General features: G+C 41.4%; 1 protein-coding gene across 1 annotated transcript in view; it reads left to right on the top strand.

Moving 5' to 3' along the window:
• Positions 1-17154, top strand: part of LOC133622953 (beta-1,4-galactosyltransferase 3-like) — a 29379-nt gene extending 12225 nt beyond the window's left edge. Inside the window, exons 3-7 of the mRNA XM_061985814.1 lie at positions 2424-2659; positions 8558-8745; positions 8823-8945; positions 9060-9164; positions 16898-17154. Coding sequence (XP_061841798.1) covers positions 2424-2659; positions 8558-8745; positions 8823-8945; positions 9060-9164; positions 16898-17048 — 803 coding nt within the window. The 3' untranslated portion in view covers positions 17049-17154. The remainder of the gene's footprint in view (positions 1-2423; positions 2660-8557; positions 8746-8822; positions 8946-9059; positions 9165-16897) is intronic.
• Positions 17155-25707: the final 8553 nt, after the last annotated feature.

The raw sequence follows: 25707 nt of genomic DNA, 5'->3' as shown, positions 1-25707 counted from the left end.
CAGTGCCAGAGAGAAACTTGTTCTTAAACGGGAACGTGTTTCACGAATACTGTTGTGGCGGACGTTGTGGCACCCTACTCTGTTCAGTGGTCCTTAAACCTACCGTAAGAACACCTCTGTCAGGTATTCCTCTGAATTGAAATTGATCATTCTGTTCTAAGAGAGCACAGCTTGTAAGTTCAATGTTAACATTTGAATAGCTTAATTGCATGGACAGTGATGTGTTTATACAAGTTCAGATTGAGGTATGTTGTTAATGGAGAGAGACGTTAGGGTCTCTTGTTTTTATGTTAGCATAAAAGCTAGCGAACTAACACCTGTCAGTCTGTAAGTTTAGGAAGTTGCAGTTATTAATCAGTTAAATTTCAATTTAAAACGGTGACACTAACCATCCGGAGTTTTACCGTGGTTGTCATTAATACTGTTCATCATTACATCCGTACCTTTAAGTAATTCAACACAATTTATTTTATTAGTCTCGTTAAAACATGTTAATTTCAATTATATACAGCCAATTCACAACAGAAGGAATCTCAAGATATAGAGTTTTTAATATTATAAATGTTTATAAATATCGTGATAATACATGTTCACGACGCATTCTAGCTGAATCCCGCAAATTTGACAGCGACAAGCAAATGGAGGCTTCTACAACGCAATGTAGCGTCCTTGCTAGCGAGCAATAAACTGTGTTTCTTAAAAATATTTTCATCACAGGAGGATGAGGGATAGCTAAACATGCTACAATACTCAGCGTAGTAGGATACAAAAAAACATACCTAACTGCTAAGCAAGAGCTCTTGAATGTAGAAAGGGTGGGCGGATCAATAGAAATATTGTCAGTAACGATACCAATTATAGTACCAGTATATGGTAGATACTGTAGTGATTAGATGAATATTTTTAATGTCACAAAACTGTTTTTGGTCTTTTTTTATTGTTGTTTACAAACTCAGGAAATATGAGTCAATAGTAGTTTTTGCTGTTTAGTTATTTTGTCCAATATCTACTTATACATTTTGTAGGTAATAAAAGGGAATAAGGAAATAATTTAAATATTAATTGATATTGTTATCCTTTGTTTTTGTTGGATTACAGTTGTGATCGTGTCATTTTTGGACCGATACTGTAACTATTTGTAATTAGATTGATACCCAAATTTGTAGTATATCGCCCAAAACTAATGTAAAGTATCAGAACAACAAAAAAGTAAGTGCTTATTGCATTTTAACAGAAGTAAGAAAGAAAGTAACCAGCTATTAACAGTAAATTAGCAAGTTGACTAATAGTAGTTTTGAGAAAATGATATAATTGATTGATTGAAGTTTATTCAAGTGGATTGATGGAAGGATTTTTAAGTTCGAAGGAAAAGACTGTTTGTGCCCGCTTTAGATCGAGGTTGCTAACTTCAAACTTGTTATTTGTTGTGCACAAGCTTGCCAGAGTTATTGCTTACCAGTTTAGAGTAGACAAACGCAGCGTGTAAAGGTTTGTGTGCACTCTTCTCTGCCTTGTAATTTTCCTTACGTCTCACTCGTTGGGAGTCCGAATGAGGCCGCGGTATTGTACATTTCCTTTGCTACCTTTTTTCTCCCATCGATGCACTTCAAAATGTTACGTTCTTTTAATTTGTAAAGCAAATAATAAGCCTCCTCTTTATTCTAATTGTGGACTTTGTTTTTATTGAATGGGATCCGCTTCCGGGTTATATCGCGCGGGTTGAAAGTGGCACGTGCGCGATAAGTAGGGTCCTCATCCACTCGAGAGACTTGGTTTTCAATTGCATAAGCCAGGTGTGTTAGTCCGACTTTTCAAAAACCAAACACGATCGGATTAAGGTGTTTCCGTGAGTCGTAGGATGATTTTTCAGAACCGAACTATTTGAGGAATTGGACTAATTTAGTGCATGGACACGTACTGACTGCTGATTCAACTAGTTTGCTGTCTAAAGAAAGACAGCATGTCGAGCTATAGTACATCTATGCTACCCAAAAACTCCTAGGACGGCGTTTCTCTACTTCAATAGACAACATGTACAGCTTGGAAATAGGAGTTCAGAACATTGAGAGAAAAATAGAGGGAGAAATGTTCTATATTAAAAAAAAAGATATAATTAGATCACAAATTTTTCCTAATATCAATTAAATGCACTTCACAAGTGTGTTTAGTTAGTTGGAAACATAACTCAAAAAATTACACCATATTTGAATGTTGATATTTTTTAGGGAAATGTCAAGAATGGGATAAGAAAAAAGTGATTCGATTTTGGGGGTGATCTAGATCATTTCTACTACGTTATCTTATTACATTTATTAGTGTGTACATGCTAGATTCCCTCCTCCACCCACGGAGACAAAGCGAGTGGATGACTGACCAGAGGGTTCACTCTGTTTATTATATTCATGCTGTTCATTTGCTCACAGGGGGGGGAATCAACTTGACCTTCCCATCAGAACTCACCCTCGCCAAAGTGGAGCAGAAGTACCCACATGTGGAACACGGCGGACGTTACCGCCCGCATGACTGCCAGGCGAGGCACCACACGGCCATCATCATCCCACATAGGGACCGCGAGCACCACCTAAAGTTGTTGCTTTACCACCTGCATCCTTTCCTGCAGCGGCAGCAGCTTGATTACAGCATCTACGTCATTCACCAGGTCCGATGCGAACATATACTGTTCTTCTTTTATATCTTTATCTTGTCTTTGTACATATGCATAGAAAGATCAAAAGCAATATGAAATCAGAATACCGCTATGTGCGTACACTAGTCATGTAATGTTATTACTGTACAGTTGGTCCGAGGGTTAGAGGTTCAACTGTCATTTAAATATAAACTAATATGATATGTATATATATTAGGGATGTCCCGATCCAGGTTTTTGCACTTCCGATCCGATACCGATATTGTTTTTGCACTTCCGATTCGATACCGATACTGACCGATACCGATACTGACCGATACTGGCCTATCCGACCGAGCATGTATTAAAGTTTAAAGTTATTTAGCCTACTTAGTTGTCAGAATCATGTTGAAAAGGGTTTTAGTACTCTTGATAACAACTAGCCAGCTGAATTAGGGGAGTTTGAATAATACACAATGGTTGGTAACAAGAAACTGACCTGTTTATTCAAGGATAAACACAAAATAGACAAAATTATACATGACAAACAGAAATGGCATCATTGAACCAGGGCTGGGCGATATGGCCTTTTTTTAATATTGCGATATTTTAAGGCCATATTGCGATACACGATATATATCTTGATATTTTGCCTTAGCCTTGAATGAACACTTGATGCATATAATCACAGCAGTATGATGATTCTATGTGTTTTGATTGATTGATTGAGACTTTTATTAGTAGGTTGCACAGTGAAGTACATATTCCGTACAATTGACCACTAAATGATAACACCCGAATAAGTTTTTCAACTTGTTTAAGTCGGGGTCCACTTAAATTGATTCATGATACAGATATATACTATCATCATAATACTATCATCATAATACAGTCATCACACAAGATAATCACATTGAATTATTTACATTATTTATAATCCGGGGTGTGGAGGGGGGCGCCGGATGTAAGTGTCAAAAAGACAGCCAAAAGAGTTTGATATGAGAATAAATCTAAAGTTAAAATATAGGGTAGAAATGCACCCATTTGCAGGAAATGTAGTCTTGATTGTCTTTCTAGGCTTGCATGTCTACATTAAAACATTCTTCTTCATACTGTATTAATATATGCTACTTTTAAACTTTCATGCAGAGAAGGAAATCACAACTAAAAAAATCACAAATTTTTTCATACGGTGTTGATGTGGAAATTTTTGCCTCGGCATTTTGATGGTGTGGGCGTGTGGCACCGAATGGAGATAAGCGTCTCGACAGACGTTACAATATTTGAACAATGATGACGAAAACTGTTTTCTCTGTCGTGTCCGTGTGTCGAAAATTGTTATGCGCTTATTTTTTTATTTGATTTTGTGCGTGGCATATAATTGCTATGCGCAGAGGACGTTTGAGCAGTGCGCAATTGCACAGGCGCACACCTTAGAGGGAACGTTGGTCACACGGCTGCGCTAGCATCACAGCTAACGTTAGCCATGCTGCTACCTCTCTGCTCGGGGAGGGCGTATACGTATGTGACGTATGACGTGACAGTATGTGACGTATGACGTGACAGTATGTGACGTGTGTAAGAAGGTGCGCTTGCTGTCTGTGAGAGGGAGACACAGAAAAGAGTGAGAAGAGCCTGTCATGTAATGCCAGCAGCTAAAAGCAACTGCGTGAGAATCCACAGTTCTGTGGATGTGTTGAAGGTGTGCTGGAAAATGCGGAACGGAAATTAGGGAGCAGCAGAAAAGTGGAATGTATTATTTAAATCGGTGCGTTGGAATGCACGGACCGGAAGTTTTTTTTAAACTGGATCTGGATCGGCATTTTCCCATGCCTAGCCGATACGCATTTTTTGGCAAATATCGGCGGCCGATCCGATCCAAATATCGGATCGGGACATCCCTAATATATATATATATATATATATATATATATATATATATATATATATATATATATATATATATATACAGTATATATGTATATATATATATATACATCCATTTTCTACCACTTGTCTCTTTTGGGGTCGCGGGGGGTCGCTGGAGCCTATCTCAGCTGCATTCGGGCGGTAGGCGCGGAAAGTATTCACAGCGCTTCACATTTTCCACATTTTGTTATGTGACAGCTTTATTCTAAAATGGAATAAATTCATTTGTGTCCTCAAAAATCTACAGACAAAACCCCACCATGACAATGTGAAACTTTTATTGTTTGTTTTTTTTTCTCTAAATTTCTTAAAAATAAAAAAAATCACATTAACATATGTATTCACAGCCTTTGCTCAATACTTTGTTAATGCACCTTTGGCAGCAGTCTCCTAGTTCCTGACGCTGAAAAACAGCCCCACAGCATGATGCTGCCACACATGCTTCACGGGAGGGATGATATTGGCCTGGTGATGAGCGGTGCCTTGTTTCTTCCAAACATGAGGCCTGGCATTCACGCCACGGAGTTCAAAATGTGTCTCATCAGACCAGAGAATTCTGTTTCTCATGGTCTGAGAGTCTTTTTAGGTGCATTTTGGCAAACATTTAGATCTCTCAACTGTCGGAGGGTACCTTTCGTATCGTGCATGTGCCAGTCTCAGCGCGAGGGATACAACTCGGGAGCAAATATCATTCAATAACAAACAAATGTAATGAAGAGGAGACTGTTTCTATTCTTCACAGATTAAAAGAACATAACATTTGAAAGTGCATTAGTTGGAGAAAAAAAGAAACAGATTTATTTACGAAGTTAGTTAAGAAAATGTAGAATGCTGGCTTCATTCGGGCTACCGAATGAAATAGGAATAAGATGAAAGAGAACAAAGCAGGTATAATAAAGGCAAATAATAAAGCGTACACAAACCTCTTTACCAAACTGATTAGGAAGAACTATGTATTCCACACAACTGGTTCGATAATCTAGAACAGGGGTCACCAACCTTTTTGAAACCAAGAGCTACTTCTTGGGTACTGATTAATGCGAAGGGCTACCAGTTTCCATCCATCCATTTTCTACCGCTTATTCCCTTTGGGGTCACGGGGGGCGCTGGAGCCTATCTCAGCTACAATCGGGCGGAAGGCGGGGTACACCCTAGACAAGTCGCCACCTCATCGCAGGGGCTACCAGTTTGATACACATTTAAATAAATTGCCAGAAATAGCCAATTTGCTCAATTTACCTTTAACTCTGTTATTATTAATAATTAATTATATTTATCTTTGTGGAAACACTGATCATCTTAAGGATTCCTCACAATAAATAGATATAGAAACAGATAAATATCAATATGCAACACTTTATTTTTATATTTTGTCTAAGTGCACATTTTTCAAATTGAACATTTTCAAATGATCACTTCTAAAACAGTCTTGTGAAATCACAATATCCCATTTTAACTAGCTAGCCACTGACATTTTTTAACAAATCATGAATTACTTTGCACCATGTTTGTGCAAATAATAACTCATGTATAATACAAAAGTCAACTCTCAAATTTTTAAATAAATCATGTCACACTTTGAACTGGACACCAAATCTGTTATCTGTTTCATTGTCAGTTAGTGAAGACTAAGTCTTTAAAATATGTTCTTGGATTTTCAAATTCTATTTGAGTTTTGTCTCTCTTAGAATTAAAAATGTCGAGCAAAGCGAGACCAGCTTGCTAGTAAATAAATACAATTTAAAAAATAGAGGCAGCTCACTGGTAAGTGCTGCTATTTGAGCTATTTTTAGAACAGGCCAGCGGGCTACTCATCTGGTCCTTACGGGCGACCTGGTGCCCGCGGGCACCGCGTTGGTGACCCCTGATCTAGAACTATAGCACGCCTCATCTGGAACATCAATATATAGAGCCTTATGAATGAACTCGGAGACATTCGAAAGTTTTGTTTCCATGATTCTCCGTCCAACAATGTATTCGAAAAAACTCTCTGCCGTCGGTATTTCTTTGCTTCGGGCCTGCATCTGCTCCAATTCATGCTTGGCACTAGCGTCATGTTCATAGCGCAATATCATTCCTTGATGCTGTCTGCTATTTAACATCTACATATCCACTAGAGATGTACTATTTCTAATATGTGTCAATATTACAGCTGACATAATGTACCACAGAGCTAAGCTGTTTACTTGTATGGAGCCGCCTAGTGTGACGACATAGGTCAACCGGAAAAGCAATACATTTATCCGCGCGAAAAGGAAACAAGCGCCCCCCAGTGTACGGGGGTGGCTAGTGAGTCAAGATCCAGTCGCATTCGAGAGAGTGCATGGACACTTACTTCACATGTAGGTGTGGAATTACAATAAAACAAACTATTTGAGAAATCAGACTAATTTAGTGCATGGAAACGTAATGACTGTTTACAATGAGTATCCAATTTTGTAACATTTATGAGTGAGAAAAGACCAAATTCATCATTGCTCACCTTTAAATATATTGTGAGTAGTTATGAGGCAGGATGTAACAATATTTAAATCTCACGGTATGATATCATCACGGTGTTAAAGACACGGTACGATATTATTGTGGTATTGTCAAAAAAAAATTCTGAATCAGCTTTATTGACCAAATATGTTTAACACAATTTGACTTTAGACTATGCTCTCTTTGTTCAAACATAATGCTAAAATGTTAATTACTACAAACAAGTATTTTAGGTGCCAAGAATAGCGCAGGAACATAAAGTGTCCATGCTTCTGATTTAAACGTATTAGGAGCTTATCCGCTCTAAAAAATATAACTTTTGCAAACTTGCAAACAGCCCCTTTAACTCATCGACCCATCTAGATGTGAAGAAATAATGTGCCTCCATTCTTTTGGACTTCTTTCCTTGCAAAGATCAAAGTAAGTGTGGTGTTGGATCCACTTAGTCACATTCAACAATTTTTTTGATGCTATTCGGCTTGTATATTTCCCACTATAACTTTAAAATATGTTTACGATACTAAAGGTAAATGAACAGTCACCATATATTGAATGTTCGCCTTCCATCTGAGATGTTGGCGGCCTGTAGGTCACATGGTTGCAACCAAGCAATACACTATGGAAGCTGTTACCTTACGGGAAAGCACGGATATACCTAGTGGTTAGAGTGTCCGCCCTGAGATCGGTAGGTCGTGAGTTAAAAACCCGGCCGAGTCATACCAAAGACTATAAAAATGGGACCCATTACCTCCCGGCTTGACACTCAGCATCAAGGGTTGGAATTGGGGGTTAAATCACCAAAAGTGATTCCCGGGCGCGGCCACCGGTGCTGCTCACTGCTCCCCACGCCTCCCAGGGGGTGATCAAGGGTGATGGGCTAAATGCAGAGAATAATTTCGCCACACATAGTGTAACTTTTTAATATGGCTAAAATAAATTTACTTTTAAAAATGTATTCTTGAAAACTTTGGATCGAGTCAGAAATGTGATTCAGACATGAATCGATTTTTCCTCTTGCTTCCTGTACTCAACCCTACCACTCAGGTAGAACTTCACTATAATGTTGCACACGTTCAAACTTGGTTATGTAAAACATTGATTCTGTTGTATGGATCGCACTGGGGAAGCAATTCTATATTGCCCATAAAGGTTTTCCAAACTGTAGTTGTCTGCTGCATGTCCCACAACAAAGCAAAACGCCATTGATTGGAGCATGATGCCACTGATGGGGAGGACCAGTCTCCATGGTGCACGCAAAAACATTATTTAAGTAGGGCAGTGCGCACCATTTCTGCACTTTTTATCAATTGTACATGCATTCTTAGTAGATCACCCGCAACCCATCCAATAATAGTACCTGCACTATTTGTATTTTACACACTATATTTAGCACTTGTTAATTGAGATCATAGTAGATCAGGCCTGTGTATTATTATGGTCGTAGTTTTCAGTGATGTACCACTGTAGAATGAACTGCATAATATCATAATTGTTTTCTTCAACGTACTGTTCCTAATACAGGCTGGGAACTTCACATTTAACAAGGCCAGGCTGATGAACGCCGGCGTCCGGGAGGCCATGCAAGAGAGGGAATGGGAGTGTCTCTTTTTCCACGATGTGGACCTCATTCCCATAGATGACCGCAACATCTACGTGTGCGGATCCAACCCCAAACACGCCGCCGTCGCCATCAACAAGTTTGGCTTCAAGTGCGTTGTTCCTCGTCTCTGTACATAACATACATTGTTGACAGGGTAATACCTTTGTAGCTGTGTTGCCCCTCCAGGCTTCCGTACGATGCATACTTCGGAGGAGTGACTGCTTTCACGCCTCAACAATACCGCACAATTAACGGGTTTCCCAACAACTACTGGGGCTGGGGTTGTGAGGATGATGACATTGGGCTCAGGTGAGACATTTGACAACTTAGACTCTGACAGATGGGACGGTCTTTCTGTGTCAATTCACATTCCTTGTAAAACTTCCATTTCTGCCTTGACACTTGTGACTCTTGTCTTCTCAGAGTGTATATGGCAAAAATGCGTGTCCAACGTCCGTCCCTGGAGGTGGGACGCTACAAAATGATTAGACACAATCACGACAAAGGCAACAGTGTCAACCGGGAGAGGTAGACTATTTGGTTTCTTTGATGGGGATGTTTAGGTACGTGGTGTACTAAATTGGGATATATAGTGTATTTATCAGTATTCTTATTGATACAAATTAAGATGTAAAAAATGCATTTTTATAATCATTTGTATTAGCCTTCTTATTTTTATTATTGTTGCTTCCTTATTTGTGATTTTTCCTAGCTGATTATCAGATCCAAGGGCTGGGCGATCATGGCCAAAAAAAAAATCATCTGATCTTGATGAATATTCAAATTTTTTTACTTTTGTTTTTAACCTGCCAGTTTAAGTCTCCCCAACGTGTCCTGAGTCTTCTTCGTGACCTCTCATCGGACGGACGTGTCCTAAACACCTCCCCAGTGAGGCATACAGACCAGAGGCCCGAACCACCTCATCTGGCTCCTCTCGATGTGGAGGAGCAGCGGCTTTACTTTGAGCTCCTCCCGAATGACAGAGCTTCTCACCCTATCTCGAAGGGTGAACTCATTTCGACCGCTTGTACCCGTGATCTTGTCCTTTCGGTCACAACCCAAAGCTCATGACCAAAGGTGAGGATGGGAACGTAGATCAACTGGTAAATTGAGAGCTTTGCCTTCCGGCTCAGCTCCTTCTTTACCACGACGGACCAATACAGGGTCTGCATCACTGCAGACGCCGCACCTGTCAATTTAACGATCCACTCTTCCCTCACTCGTAAAAAAAAGACTCTGAGGTACTAGAACTCCTCCACTTGGGGCAAGATCGACCCAACCCAGAAATGGTACTCCACTCTTTTCCGGGCGAGAACCATGGACTAGGATTTAGAGGTGCTTATTCTAATCCCAGTTGCTTCACAGTCGGCCGCGGACCAATCCAGTGAGAGCTGGAGATCCTGGCCAGATGAGGCCATCAGGACCACATCATCTGCAAAAATCAGAAACCTAATCCTGCAGCCACCAAACCGGATCCCTTCATTGTCCTGGCCCCTTCTAGAAATTCTGTCCATAAAAGTTGTAAACAGAATCGATGACAAAGGGCAGCCTTGGCAGGGTTTCCAACCCTCACTGAAAACTGGTCAGAATTACTGCCGGCAATGCGGTCCAAGCTCTGACAGAGATCATACGCGGTCCTATACCCCATACTGTCTGGGCACTACCCACAGGACTTCCCGAGCGACACGGTTAAATGCCTTCTCCAAGTTCACAAAGCACATATACTCTGGTTGGGCAAACTCCCATGCACTCTCAAGAACCCTGCCGAGAATATAGAGCTGGTCCACAGTTCCACGACCAGGACAAAAACCAAACTACACCTCTTGAATCCGAGCTTCTACTATTCAGCCTAGCTTCCTCTCCAGCACACCAAAATAGACCTTACCAGGAAGGCTGAGGAGTGTGATCCCACGATGGTTGGAACACACCCACCGGTTCCCGTTCTTAAAGATAGGAACCACCACCCCGGTATGCCAATCCAGAGGTACCGCCCCCAATGTCCATGCAATATTGCAGAGTCCTGTGAACCAAGACAGCCTCACAACATCGAGAGCCTTAATGAAACACTAGCGGATCTCATCCACCTTTTTACCTACCTTGGCAATGGGAGACCCGACCAAAAATTCCCCAGGCACTGCTTTCTCATAGGAAAATGTGTATGTGGGATTGATGACGTCTTTGAAATATTCTCCCCACCAAGCTACAATATCCTGAGTCGACACAGTAAATTGAACAATGCAGACACATTTTTTACTGGGATAATTTCAATACGCATCTGCCTTGGATACTTTGTATGTGTAAGTGATACAATATGACCAACCAATATGACCAAAGTATGAAAATACCAATCTTGTGTGCTTATAAGAGGTCATTTAGATGTTAACTGAATGTCCAGCTTTGCACAAGTAACACTCTGCAGGACTGCTTAGCAGAGCTTATATCGGAGATTTGCAATGCAAGCCGATATCATCCGATCCTTGTTTTTGCCAATATCAAAATGGGATACGGATACCCCTATTTTAAGTACTGTATGTGGACAAAGGTATTTGAAGGTGTAGTAGTTTATACTGAAAGTGAGGGTGCTGCCGACTGTGCCAAAAAGAGTTCCATCCATCCATCCATTTTTCTACCGCTTGTCCCGCTCAGGGTCGCGGGGGGGTGCTGGAGCCTATTTCAGCTGCATTCGGGCAGAAGGCGGGGTACATCCTGGATAAGTCGCCACCTCATCGCAGGGCCAACACAGATAGACAGACAACATTCACACTCACATCCACACACTAGGGCCAATTTACTGTTGCCAATCAACCTATCCCCAGGTGCATGTCTTTGGAGGTGGGAGGAAGCCGGAGTACCCGAAGGGAACCCACGCAGTCACGGGGAGAACATGCAAACTCCACACAGAAAGATCCCAAGCTCAGGATCGAACCCAGGACCTTTGTATTGTGAGGCAGACGCACTAACCCACCGTGCTGCCCTGCCAAAAAGAGTTGAAAATACAAAATAAGAATCCCAAACAGGAAATCATAGCAGAGACAAAGGAAACCTAAAGTCCAAACTGTCATGTTGATAATGGTATGGTATCCAATATTTGTCTTTAAATATATGGAGAACGTTTATCTATAGCCTTTTTATTAGACATTACAAATTCAATGATTGCATTGCGTTCACACTCCACCCCAACACCGTTTTACCTAACATAATGAATAAATGTGATTAATAATTGTCATTTCAATATTAATAAAAATAATCTATATTACCTTTTTATCTATATGGACAATAGGTGCAGTTTTGTCTTATGTTCATAAGGTGCCATCTTGCACAATTTTCACATTTATAGGAATCGTAAAAAGCTGCTCAAAGTACATCCTTCTTGAAGGAGGATACAAATAGTTCTGTACTAACTAGGCCACTTAGCAAATGTGAGTTTAACCTTCGGTTCCCAGCTGATCTAAAGGGAGCTCCACCAAGGTGAACTTGGATCTTGACTCACTAGTCCAGCAGCAAATGCTCCACCACCAGCTCTTCCAGCCACAACAGTTAATCCCACCGTCTCAACCAGTCCGCCTTTGCCCCAAGTCCAGTATGCTCCTCAAGATCATCAGCCTTCTATCACCGCATTTCTGAGGTATCAGCCACAGCCTGCTTTTGATACCATAGCTCCTCCTGCTACAGCCCCTGCCACAGTTTAACCAACAGTCAATGATGCAGAATGCAGTCTTGCAAACTTACATCACTGCCAAAAGGCTCCAGGACAGCACCAAATGGATTTCCTCATAGCTAATTCATATGGACTTCAAAGGCTACCTTGCCTTAATTCACATCTGGAAAAGACGCAAACTTTGCACGGCTCAAATTGGCACTGTATAACCTGCTAAATTCACATGCCCACCTTACAGAACAGTTTAAGCGCTGTTGGAGCATTGAAAGCTGCCAAGTGCCTACAAGTTATCACAAGCTTATATGTACAATCCAAACCATATTCATCATCTCTGTTAGCACTTCAAGGTATTTGTAGTTGTAGTGTACCTCTCACAACTAGAAATACCCAGGTGTTGTATACCAGCTTCCGTAGACACAAAAACGCCTTGCCAACAAGCACATATCTTTTGTGATGCTTCTGAGAGAGCCTATGGGGCAGTGGAATATCTGCATAAGCAAGACAACAATGGCAATGTTCATGTGGTATTTGTGATGGCCAGATCACGTGTCTTCCCCCACAAACAATTGCCACGCTTTGACTTATGTGAAGCTGTATCCGACACAAACTTAGCTAAAGCCAGTATGACCGAACTGTCATTCTCGCCTCAGCAGATCATATTGTGGACTGATTCAACCACAGTCTTAACATGCCTAAAAATAGACTAATGCGGATAAAAGGTTTTTGCCGGAACAAGTGTTGCGGAAATTCAAGAGCTGGTGGAAGCGACAACATGGCGCTATGTCGGCACCACTGAAACTCCAGCCGATGACCTCACTCATGGAAAAACCTTCCTTGAGCTCATCCAACCAAACCGATGGGGTCAAGGTCCACAGTTTCTTCTTCGGCATCCAGACACATAGCCGGTGCTTCATTTGGAAGCAACTCAAAAACAAGATGAAGAGGAACTCTGAGCCTGTGGAAGTCGCTCTATTCCACCTTAAAAGCGCCCAAAAAAACATCCAAACATCTCCATCAAGGTTTTATATACATGCTGTAAGTATGCAGTATATGTAATATATTAACAAACACATTCATAATAGCATGTAATATTTGCGTATTTTGCTCATTTTAAGCATATAGCGGCACTTTAATTTAAATAACAGCCAACAAACATAATAAAACATCACTTACTATACAAAGGCTGTTCTCACTAGGATGGCGACTGTTAAGATGTTGTTATTTTCCCGTTTAAATAAGGAATGACTCATAATCATCGCAAGGACATTCACGGGGGTGAAACCAAGCCTCTTTTCATGTCTTTCTCACCATTTTGGGATCCAAATTGGATGCCAAAGTTGACCAATTGGTCAGATTAGGTCTTCATACTTCTACTATCAAGGTGAGGGGCAATATTTATGATCTGGAATTAACTTTCACAAGCTCCGAGGTAAGAATGCAGCTCACCATCCGATGATGTTAACATAGAAGCAACTAGGCTTGTCCCAATACCAATAATTTGGTACCGGTACCAAAATGCATATCGATACTTTTCGATATGTTTCCAAATAAAGGAAACTATGAAAAAATTTAAATTTTGGCTTTGTTTTAACAGAAAATCTTACAATACAATAAACATGTTTCCTATTGCACTCAAATAACAATTTTAGAAGGTAAAAATATAAATTAAAGGGCCTTAAACACATTATGTTTTTCTTGTTGCACTCAAAGAACAATTTACAATTTTCCATAATCAAGAATTTGTCACGTTTTGGTGGTGACGAACCCCAAGATGCAGAGACGGCAGGCTTGGTGCAAGAAAACATAATTTAATGTCCAAAATAAAGGTAAAACACAAACCAGGAACTAGGAGACAGGAAACTGGAAACAGGGAACAGGAACCAGCAAACAGGAAACAAGGAACAAAAAGGCAGCAATCTGCAAACAGCTACAGGATACAGGATACAGCTTACAGATAGTAGCTTACAGCTACAACGACAACAACAAAACTCCAGCGTACACTGGAGGGCAAGGCAGGTCTAAATAGCAGCCGGCTGATTGACACCAGGTGTGGCCAGGTGCCAATCAGCCCCAGCTCAGGGAGACAAGCAGGAATCTGAACCAAAATAAGAGCGCTGACAGGAAATAAAACAAACAGAGGAAAAACTAAAACATAACCAAACTGTCAGGGACAAGCCTGACAGAATTAGATTAGAATATAATAAAAAAGCTTTATTAACATAATATAAAATTATTTATGAGCGGTAGAAAATGGATGGATGGATGGTTGCCAATCCTGGTCTGTAGTACTAAAAACAAAACTATGGATAAATGTACACAGATGAGCCATGTAGCAGGTAAAACACACATTTATTAAAGATAAAACACAAACTGAAGGAATTTGTTACAAAATTCCTTAATTTTACTTGCACTAGTTGACGTTAGATGACGGTCTTACCTTTACCTAATATCTGGCATCAAGCCAAGCAGCTGTGTGCGCATCTATATGTTATGTATCTACATGTTTTGTATATACATGTGCACAGCAGGGGAGCTGGTTAACTTATGAGAGTAGTGTATGTGTGTTTGCGAGAATGTCAACGTGTTGTCTGACTGACGCCAGTGAGTGAGTGGGCGAGTAAAGAGAGGGAGAGGTAGTACTTGCACTGCGCAGTAGAAAAATGAACAGGCCCTTTTGTGTCCTGCAAAACTAATTATTAAGCAACTATAATGTCACAAATTGTCGGCCTCGAATTCTGACCGGAAAGCGCCCATTGTAAAGTGAAGGGTGTTCCTCCCGACGAAAACATCGACCCTGAAGGGAACGTCTGCCCTGTGCTCCTTGACAGTCTGCACCGGAGCGAACAGCAAGACGGGTGTTTCTAACTCCTTGTGCAGATCTGAATGTTCATTATTTAGATGTTTACCTAAGTTTGAAGCAAAGGCGGTAATACTAATCGCCACATTTGGCGAGGCGCGGCGCTTCCTTGTTTAAAGTGTCACCTTTATTGTTAGTTTTGAAGCCCACATACCTTCATATTGAGTATCACCACCCTCTTTATTAATCAGTAGAATTGTATTTTTTTGCCAATTTTCCGCTCCAAAATGTTATTGCTTGTATGCAGTTTGTGTGTGCGTTTTTGACACACTCAACATCATGCGCCTCAGCTCTGTAGTCACCGCCGCAGATGAAAGTATCACGACCAGAATTGAACTCTGAACACAGGCGCAGGATTTCAGAAGCAGTTCTTTATTATGACAAGGGAAGGGGTCCAAAACGGGAGAAACAAAACAGGCTATCAAAACAGATCTAACCTGACCACTAAACTTACAAAACTATTAACAACTCGAAACGCTCCGGCTACGGAGGGAAAAAGATGCTAAGAACACAAATTACCAAATACAATAAAAGGCGCTCCAACGGAGGCGATGCTAGGAAGCTAATCTTACCTGACAAAAGTTACAAACCAAGAATCTCCCGTGTATCGAAATGGTACACAAAAACATGGCTATGGCTGTAGACAAGACTGTGGCAAACAAACGCTGGGGGTACGCCCAAGAAGATATGAAACACTCTGGCACAGGACAGAAGGAGGACGAGACATTTAAGCATGGGAAACAGGTGAAATCAATCAGGACAAATGATGACACGAGGAAGGGCAAGTGATCTGAAACGAGAGGGAGAGTTAGCATTTCAAAATAAAACAGGAAATGACAAGACAACCTGAAACCAGACGAAACCCAGACAAGACTTCATTCACCCAGGTGTGACAGAAAGAACGTTACCGGTACTTTTCAAAGGCATTGTAGTACCAATTTCAATCAATTAATATTGCGGGCAGCAGCACTGTGGAACAGTAGTGCATGTGCCTCACAATACGAAGGTCCTGAGTTCAATCCCGGGCTCGGGATCTTTCTGTGTGGAGTTTGCATGTTCTCCCCGTGACTTCTTAGGTTCCCTCCGGGTACTCCGGCTTCCTCCCACCTCCAAAGACATGCACCTGGGGATAGGTTGATTGGCAACACTAAATTGGCCCTAGTGTGTGAATGTGAGTGTGAATGTTGTCTGTCTATCTGTGTTGACCCTGCGATGAGGTGGCGACTTGTCCAGGGTGTACCCCGCCTTGCGCCCAAATGCACCTGAGATAGGCTCCAGCATCCCCCCCCCCCCGCGACCCCGAAAAAATGGATGGATGGATGGATAGTATCGCGGTACTTTATTAGTACCAGTACACCGTACAACCCCAGCAGCTCTCCGTGGCAATGGGCCGCTAAACATAGTTTGCCTGCATTTGCGCTCATAATAACAATATTGCTAATACTTGCTTAAAATGTAGGTCACGAAATGTAAATGGAATATTGTTGGCGCTTTTTGGATGTTTTTTTAGAGGGCTTTAAGGGCGGAAAGGAGGACCTCCCATTGGCTCCTTTGTAAGCTGACTTTTACTGACATTTATTTACAAATTAGAATGCATCAAAAAGAAATACATCCGTCGTCTTGTCTCTCATAATGATTGTGAAAGATAGGCAAAATAAAATAAAAAATACAGTTCCTCTTGTTGAAGGTGCTTTCATTTTTGAATTTTTTTTTCATATTGACCTTGAGGTTTGTTTGTTTTTCAAGATCCAAATATCTGGTCAATGCACCTGAGAATTGGAAGAGGGACGGCTTGAACAAAGACATGTATGAGGTCATCTCCCGGGAACGCCTGCCCCTCTACACCAACATCACGGTCAACGTCGGGACACCAACCGGCCTGCATCCGCCTCCATAGATGGCGCCAGCCCCGGCCTATCATGTCACAGAGGCCACCCGTGCTGCCAAACCTGGGAAATCATAACAAGGGCTAATTAAGGCATATTGTAAATATTAAAGACGTTTTAGCTGAAGAAGAGAGTGTGTTGTGGTTTTTGTTGTAGCTTTGTTGAATCCACTACTGCATGTATCACAAAAGATGCAAATTTTGATATGATAACAGGGCTAACTGCTTGGATAAAAAAGGATAAACGTTTTTTCAGAGTTCCTCGAGAGGTTATCAAGATTGGCGAAAGACCTTAAACCTTACCCGAGAGAGTCTTGATACCAATTTCCTTGACCCAGCCACACACAAATAAGTTGTAGACCTCCATGTTTTTCCAGGTTTCTATCTGTTTTGTCGTGTAGAACGACGTCTCGAGCACAGGATAGTTCAATATGTTTGGGAACTGCACTGACGAATAATCCTTTATCACCCAACAAATCTTTTTTTTTAATAAAGAAAAATGTCTGTGTGCGTATTTAAATTGTGTGAAGCAGGAACTCTTTATTAGCTTTCTTTTTACACGTGACTTTTGCAACACTTATGTACGAGTTGTCTGGCTGTACAGCGATTTCAGCGCGTAAAAAAAAAAACCCTGCTTGCCTTGCCTTGCCTTTCCTTTACGGCGTTTACTACGCCGGATGTTAACCCGGATGTGATTAATCTTCACTCATACAGTATATGGGGAGAGCCCCACCCCCCGGTGTAGCAAACCCAATCATTTCGGCTTCTATGTCATTACATGATCCCTTATTTGAATACAAAATAACTTCTGACCACTAAGTTACTGCTAAAACATTAACTTTTATTTACAAACCCCGTTTCCATATGAGTTGGGAAATTGTGTTAGATGTAAATATAAAAGGAATACAATGATTTGCAAATCCTTTTCAACCCATATTCAATTGAATACACTACAAAGACAAGGTGTTTGATGTTCAAACTCATAAACTTTATTTTTTTTTTGCAAACAATAATTAAATTAGAATTTCATGGCTGCAACACGTGCCAAAGTAGTTGGGAAAGGGCATGTTCACCACTGTGTTACATGGCCTTTCCTTTTAACAACACTCAGTAAACATTTGGGAACTGAGGAGACACATGTTTTAAGCTTCTCAGGTGGAATTCTTTCCCATTCTTGCTTGATGTACAGCTTAAGTTGTTCAACAGTCCGAGGGTCTCCGTTGTGGTATTTTAGGCTTCATAATGCGCCACACATTTTCAATGGGAGACAGGTCTGGACTACAGTCAGGCCAGTCTAGTACCCGCACTCTTTTACTATGAAGCCACGTTGATGTAACACGTGGCTTGGCATTGTCTTGCTGAAATAAGCAGGGGCGTCCATGGTAACGTTGCTTGGATGGCAACATATGTTGCTCCAAAACCTGTATGTACCTTTCAGCATTAATGGCGCCTTCACAGATGCGTAAGTTACCCATGTCTTGGGCACTAACACACCCCCATACCATCACAGATGCTGGCTTTTCAACTTTGCGCCTATAACAATCCGGAGAGTTCTTTTCCTCTTTGGTCCGGAGGACACGACGTCCACAGTTTCCAAAAACAGTTTGAAATGTGGACTCGTCAGACCACAAACACTTTTCCCCTTTGTATCAGTCCATCTTAGATGAGCTCAGGCCCAGTGAAGCCGACGGCGTTTCTGGGTGTTGTTGATAAACGGTTTTCGCCTTGCATAGGAGAGTTTTAACTTGCACTTACAGATGTAGCGACCAACTGTAGTTACTGACAGTGGGTTTCTGAAGTGTTCCTGAGCCCATGTGATGATATCCTTTACACACTGATGTCAATTTTTGGGAAGCTGTTTTTATACCCAATCATGGCACCCATCTGTTCCCAATTTGCCTGTTCATCTGTGGGATGTTCCAAATAAGTGTTTGATGAGCATTCCTCAACTTTATCAGTATTTATTGCCACCTTTCCCAACTTCTTTGTCACGTTTTGCTGGCATCAAATTCTAAAAATTATTATTTGCAAAAAAAAAAAGTTTATCAGTTTGAACATCAAATATGTTGTCTTTGTAGCATATTCAACTGAATATGGGTTGAAAATGATTTGCAAATCATTGTATTCCGTTTATTTTTACATCTAACACAATTTCCCAACTCATATGGAAACGGGGTTTGTACAACAAGTAATAAAAAGTCTACTGTTCTTGGCTTCAACCCACAAGTGTGAGTGGCTGCAAGGTGCCGACTAGCGGTGTGTATCAGGAAAGGCAAGGGGGGTTACAAACAGACAACTCTTTTTACACGTTCAAATCGCTGTACAGACGATTCGGACATTTCAGAAGTATCGCAAAAGTTACGTGTAAAAAGACAGCCAATACAGGGATCTTGCTTCACACACATCTAAATACAAACACACACTTTTATTTTACACTCACGTCGATCGAAATACAGACAAACAGATATTATTTTACACACAGACAAATCATATACGGACAGACAACTCAAAACACACACACACACACAGATCTGATTACACACACACAGATTGATATACAGACACACACATTAGTACACAGGCATGGGAATTGGATTACACGCGCACAGATTGAGATACACATTTGCAAATAATTCTGCTACAAAAATACTTCCGTATTGACTGTCAGTACGTTTTGGCTTGGAACACTAGAGACGAATGTGCCGCGTTTTATTCAAATCGCTGTACAGACAATTCGTACATGTCAGAAGTGTCGCAAAAGTCACGTGTAAAAAGACAGCCAATACAGGGATCTTGCTTCACACACATCTAAATACGAACACACACTTTTATTTTACACTTATGTCGATCGAAATACAGACAAACAGATATTATTTTACACACAGACAAATCATATTACGGACAGACAACTCAAAACACACACACACAGATCTGATTACACACACACAGATTGATATACAGACACACACATTAGTACACAGGCACGTGAATTGGATTACACGCGCACAGATTGAGATACACATTTGCATATAATTCTGCTACAAAAATACTTCCGTATTGACCGTCAGTCCGTTTTGGCTTGGAACACTCAAGACGAATGTGGCGCGTTTTATTACCTCCGCCACAGAGGTTATGTTTTCGCCAGGGTTGGTTTGTTTGTTAGTCACATAACATAAAAAGTTATGAACAGATTTAAAAAAAAAAACAATTCTATGAAGTGGAACACACTTCACTTCCTGCTTTCGCTCTAAGACCCACATTGCGGACCGCACTGCGGAGAGGATTTTGGGAGATGTAGTTTATTTTCAGACCTGCCAAAGTAAAAGACCCAGAAAAAAACTATACACCAAGTTTTTGTTCAATACCGTCACGGGTCACGGCTTCATTGAGAAGATTTTGAAACCGTAATACCGCAGTATCTACAAAACCGTTAGATCCCTACTTTTTTCATACAAAATCTTGGTTGATGCAACAAGATGCAGCATTGCATGTGGGTAGCAAAAAAGAAAAACTGTTTTACAGACCACAAAAAAGTGGTATAAACTTTATACAAAACCAAGAAAAGCTCTGGTTTAAAGGGGAACTGCACTTTTTGGGGGAATCGTTCACAATCATTATGAAAAACATGACAACGGATACACATTATATATATACATACATACATACATACATACATACATACATACATACATACATACATATATATATATATATATATATATATATATATATATATATATATATATATATATATATATATATATACACACACACATTTGAATGCGTTTCAACTCGTAAATAAACACAAATAAAAGTCTGCTTAATGCGGAGTCAAGTGGAGGTCCTGTCAAGTATTGGTGGTGACGAACCCCAAGATGCAAAGATGGCAGGCTTGATGCAGGAAAACATGATTTAATGTCCAAAAATGCAGGTAAAACACAAACCAGGAACCAGGAAAACAGGAGACAGCAAACAGGAACAAGAATCAGGAACCAGGGAATAGCTCACAAGAGACGAGGAACCAGGGAGAACTGGAGACAGCAAGCAGTCCACAGCTTACAGCTTACAGCTTACAGTTTACAGCTAGTAGCATACAGCTAGTAGTCCACAGCATACAGCATAGAGCGACAATACTCCAGCACTGACTGGAGGGCAAAGCATGTCTAAATAGCAGCTGGCTGATTGGCACCTGGCCACACCTGGTGGCAATCAGCCGCAGCTGAGGGGAAACAGCGCTCAGGGAGTCAAGCAGGAAACTGAACCAAAATAAGAGCGCTGACAGGAAATAAAAACAAACAGAGGAAAAAACAAAACATAACTAAACTGTCAGTGACAAACCTGACCGTAGCCCCCCTTCGATAACGGATACCAGACGTTCTAGAAAACTCCCCCCAAAAAAAGTCCAAAGTCACGGGAGGGTGGAGGGAGGACAAGGCGGTGGGCCGCTAGGTTAAGTGTCCCCGCAATCAGCGGGGAAGACTCAGGTGGCGACGGCGAGTTGAACGCCGCCACAATTGGCGAGGCGGTCGCCCATGGAACGACCACATCCGTAGCCGACGAGAGGTCCGCATGCTGGTGCCTACTGGCCGCCAGTGTGTCAGGCCAACTGAAGGTCGCGTAGGCGACGAAGCTGGAGACGCTAGCGAAGCCGTGGGACGGCCTGCCAGGGAAGAGGAAGACGACGTCGTCAGCGTGGGCGGAACCAGAGACGAGGAAGACGACGTTGTCGGCAGAGTCACAGGAGCAGACGGCTTGTCTGCCGGCGTGGGTGGAGTCAAAGGAGCAGGCGGCTCGTCTGCCGGCGTGGGCGGAGTCAAAGGAGCAGGCGGCTCATCTGCCGGAGTGGATGGTGGCGTCTGCAGGCCCACCGGAGTGGATGGTGGCGTCTGCAGGCCCACCGGAGTGGATGGCGACGTCTGCTGGCCCACCGGAAAGGATGGCGCTGTCTGCTGGCCCACCGGAGAAGATGGCGCTGTCTGCTGGCCCACCGGAGAGGATGGCGCTGTCTGCTGGCCCACCGAAGAGGATAGCGCCGTCTGCTGGCCCACCGAAGAGGATGGCAATGTCTGCTGGCCCACCGAAGAGGATGGCGCCATCTGTCGCAGATCCACTGGGCTGAGAAGTGGCTGTGCCTCCCCAGCTGCACAGCTACTCATAGCCAAGATGTCACCAGATAGGCCCACAGACGACAGGGATGGGTGGGAGAGGGCTTGAAATGAGGCCGAACTTTTCCTCAATTTCGCCATCATCGCCAGAATCCCGTCAAGCCTCTCCGCCCTCGAAATCTCTGCGGGGTTCGTATTAGGCTGGAGTATTCTGTCACGTATTGACGAACCCTAAGATGCAGAGATGGCAGGCTTGGTGCAGGAAAACATGATTTAATGTCCAAAAATGCAGGTAAAACACAAATCAGGAACCAGGAAAACAGGAGACAGCAAACAGCAGAAGTGGGACCAAGTCATTGTTTTGCAAGTCACAAGTAAGTGTCAAGTCTTTGCCCTCAAGTCTTGAGTCAAGTCCCGAGTCAAGACAGGCAAGTCCCGAGTCAAGTCCAAAGTCAAGACTGGAAAGTCTCAAGTCAAGTCCCAAGTCCTGCACTTTGAGTTTCGGGTCATTTCAAGTCCTTTTACCCAAAGACTAATATATTTACACAGATTGTGTATGCTTTTGAAACGCTGTATTTATTTATTAAAACATTTGAAATTGCAGGGAAAAAAATAGTGCTGACATTGCACTTCATAATAGCACTATTAACCAGTCATTTTAAACATGTAACTCATTCCTTTACAGAATAAACACATTTGAAAAAACAAGTGCAACTGTACTTATTTGCACAAAAGTGTTAACATTGTATTTCCATGGCATATTGCATTGTAACTAGTTCCACAGCAGTTTCTATCCTGTTCTTACCTTATCTCATTGATCTCATCTCATACTGTATGCGTGTTGATGTGTGCGTACACATGAAAAACATAACAAATACATGATCATAACAATGAACAGAGTTGTACTTTTTAGATGTCAGGGCCCTATGCAATATGTACACATATTCTTAATATAGTATACATTTTAACTGACCATTATTTGACTATGTTTGTCTTTTTGTAGGTGGCTAAAATACGTGGTGCTGCTGACCGCCGTCTAACATTACGTTACTTTGTGTGATACATTGACTAACGTAACGCTATGTGTAACCTCATGCAACCCTGCTTAAAAAAAATCACTTGACAAAAAGTATGAATAAGGTAGCGAACTGCAGTGGATGCAACAGATTGCCGTGTTTGCAATGACGTTATAACCATAGACATCTTATAAGTAGACGCAGCATTGGCTGCTGTGACACGAGCAATTTGGCCGCCATCTTGAAGTGGTGATGAGGAGCCGGCGAGCAGCCTAAACTGACAGTTGACAGGTAGAAAACAAAGATGCTTGGCTGGTGTTCAGCGTTTTCCTGCTCAAATGAGCGGACTGTTGAAATCGGGGGATTACTTTTCACAAGTAAGATTTAACATTAACGTACTATTGGTTGTATTTTGTGAAAATAATATTACCACAGAGTTGAGAAGGAGCAAAGATCTTCAATATTTGTATGTGAAAATCACAAAGAAATCTTCTGGTGGAGGATGACCCCCCTACAGGGGTTTGGTTTACAAACGTTCAGCCCCACCTAAAACAAAATTCACCAGATAATGAGATAGGCTCCAGCGCCCCCCGCGACCCCAAAGGGAATAAGCGGTAGAAAATGGATGGATGGATGATGTGTTCTCATTTTAGGCAAAGTATAAGACAATACTTTCTTAACAGTACAATTGTAACCAGGAATAAGTCTTCAAGTAACAATATTCAAATACTAACATTGTTGGGTAAAACAGAATTTGGTTTTATTCTGAATCCAGTGAAACAAATTGGTGGTTTTAGCTGATATAAGACTTTCAGGTGTTTATGTATGTTTATGTTTAAGTATTTGGCAGACGCTTTTATCCAAAGCGACATACATAAAAAATACATGTAAAATAATCACTATAAACATTATCATTTAAGGGAAGAATGTAATACAAAATATCAATACAAAGTGTCAAGACAGAATAAACTCTCTGCTGCTGCAGCAACAGAAACACAGTCTATAAGATATATAGATATCTAATGTATTCATACATTGTTTATGTAGAATATACGCATGTTTATACAACCTAATCATATTGTTTCTTGACCTTAAAAATAGCTGACTGTTTTTTTCCCCTTCTCTGGGATTATATTCCCAGTTTTGATCTCGGACGTCTGGTCACTTATAGGCAGCATATAATAATATTCAGAAAACCACTGTCACTAAATACAGTTTGTCGCTACATCTGTAAGCACAAGTTAAAGCTCTACTATGCAAAGCGAAAGCCATTTATCAACAACATCCAGAAACGCCGTCGGCTTCTCTGGGCCCGAGATCATCTAAGATGGACTCATGCAAAGTGGAAAAGTGTTCTGTGGTCTGACGAGTCCACATTTCAAATTGTTTTTGGAAATATTCGACATCGTGTCATCCGGACCAAAGGGGAAGCGAACCATCCAAACTGTTATCGACGCAAAGTTCAAAAGCTAGCATCTGTGATGGTATGGGGGTGCATTAGTGCCCAAGGCATGGGTAACTTACACATCTGTGAAGGCACCATTAATGCTGAAAGGTACATACAGGTTTTGGAACAACATATGCTGCCATCTAAGTGCCGTCTTTTTCATGGACGCCCCTGCTTATTTCAGCAAGACAATGCCTAGCCACATTCAGCACGTGTTACAACAGCGTGGCTTCGTAAAAAAAGAGTGCGGGTACTTTCCTGGCCCACCTGCAGTCCAGACCTGTCTCCCATCGAAAATGTGTGGCGCATTATGAAGCGTAAAATACGACAGCGGAGACCCCGGACTGTTGAACGACTGAAGCTCTACATAAAACAAGAATGGGAAATAATTCCACTTTCAAAGCTGATTATTATTTGCAAAAAAAAGAAAAAGTTTATGAGTTTGAACATTAAATATCTTGTCTTTGTAGTGCATTCAATTGAATATGGGTTGAAAAGGATTTGAAAATCATTGTATTCCGTTTATATTTACATCTAACACAATTTCCCAACTCATATGGAAACAGGGCTTGTAATTCGTTATTAATTTAAAAAAATATAATTTAATAAAATGTATACACATTTAATTAAATTGCTAAGGTGTGAAAAGGGGTAGGATTAAATCAGCTCTGCTTCTTCCTACTCCTTTTCGGACGTGCTGTAATGAAACAACTGGAATTGTGTGATGCATTACATTATATCGTATTCATGTTGGAAATAAACTGAAACTGCACTGAACTAAACTGAACTAATAGTTACACCAACATGTTTTGAAGCACAAACAAATGGAACAAGATTGCAGATAATTGGACATGGTGGCACGAGGGGTTAGTGCATGTGCCTCACAATACGAAGGTCCTGGGTTCGATCCTGAGCTTGGGATCTTTCTATGTGGAGTTTACATGTTCTCCCCGTGACTGCGTGGGTTCCCTCCGGGTACTCCGGCTTCCTCCCACCTCCAAAGACAAATTATCACGGTATTGGAAAATATGCGGAAAAAGTACTTATAGACAAATACATCTTTTAACCAGGGCAGCATGGTGGTACTGGGGTTAGTGCATGTG

Source organism: Nerophis lumbriciformis, linkage group LG12 (assembly GCF_033978685.3).
Source record: "Nerophis lumbriciformis linkage group LG12, RoL_Nlum_v2.1, whole genome shotgun sequence".
Lineage (NCBI taxonomy): Eukaryota > Metazoa > Chordata > Actinopteri > Syngnathiformes > Syngnathidae > Nerophis > Nerophis lumbriciformis.
The sequence above is the reverse complement of the archived record's forward strand: the minus strand, read 5'-3'. Positions and strand labels throughout refer to the sequence as shown.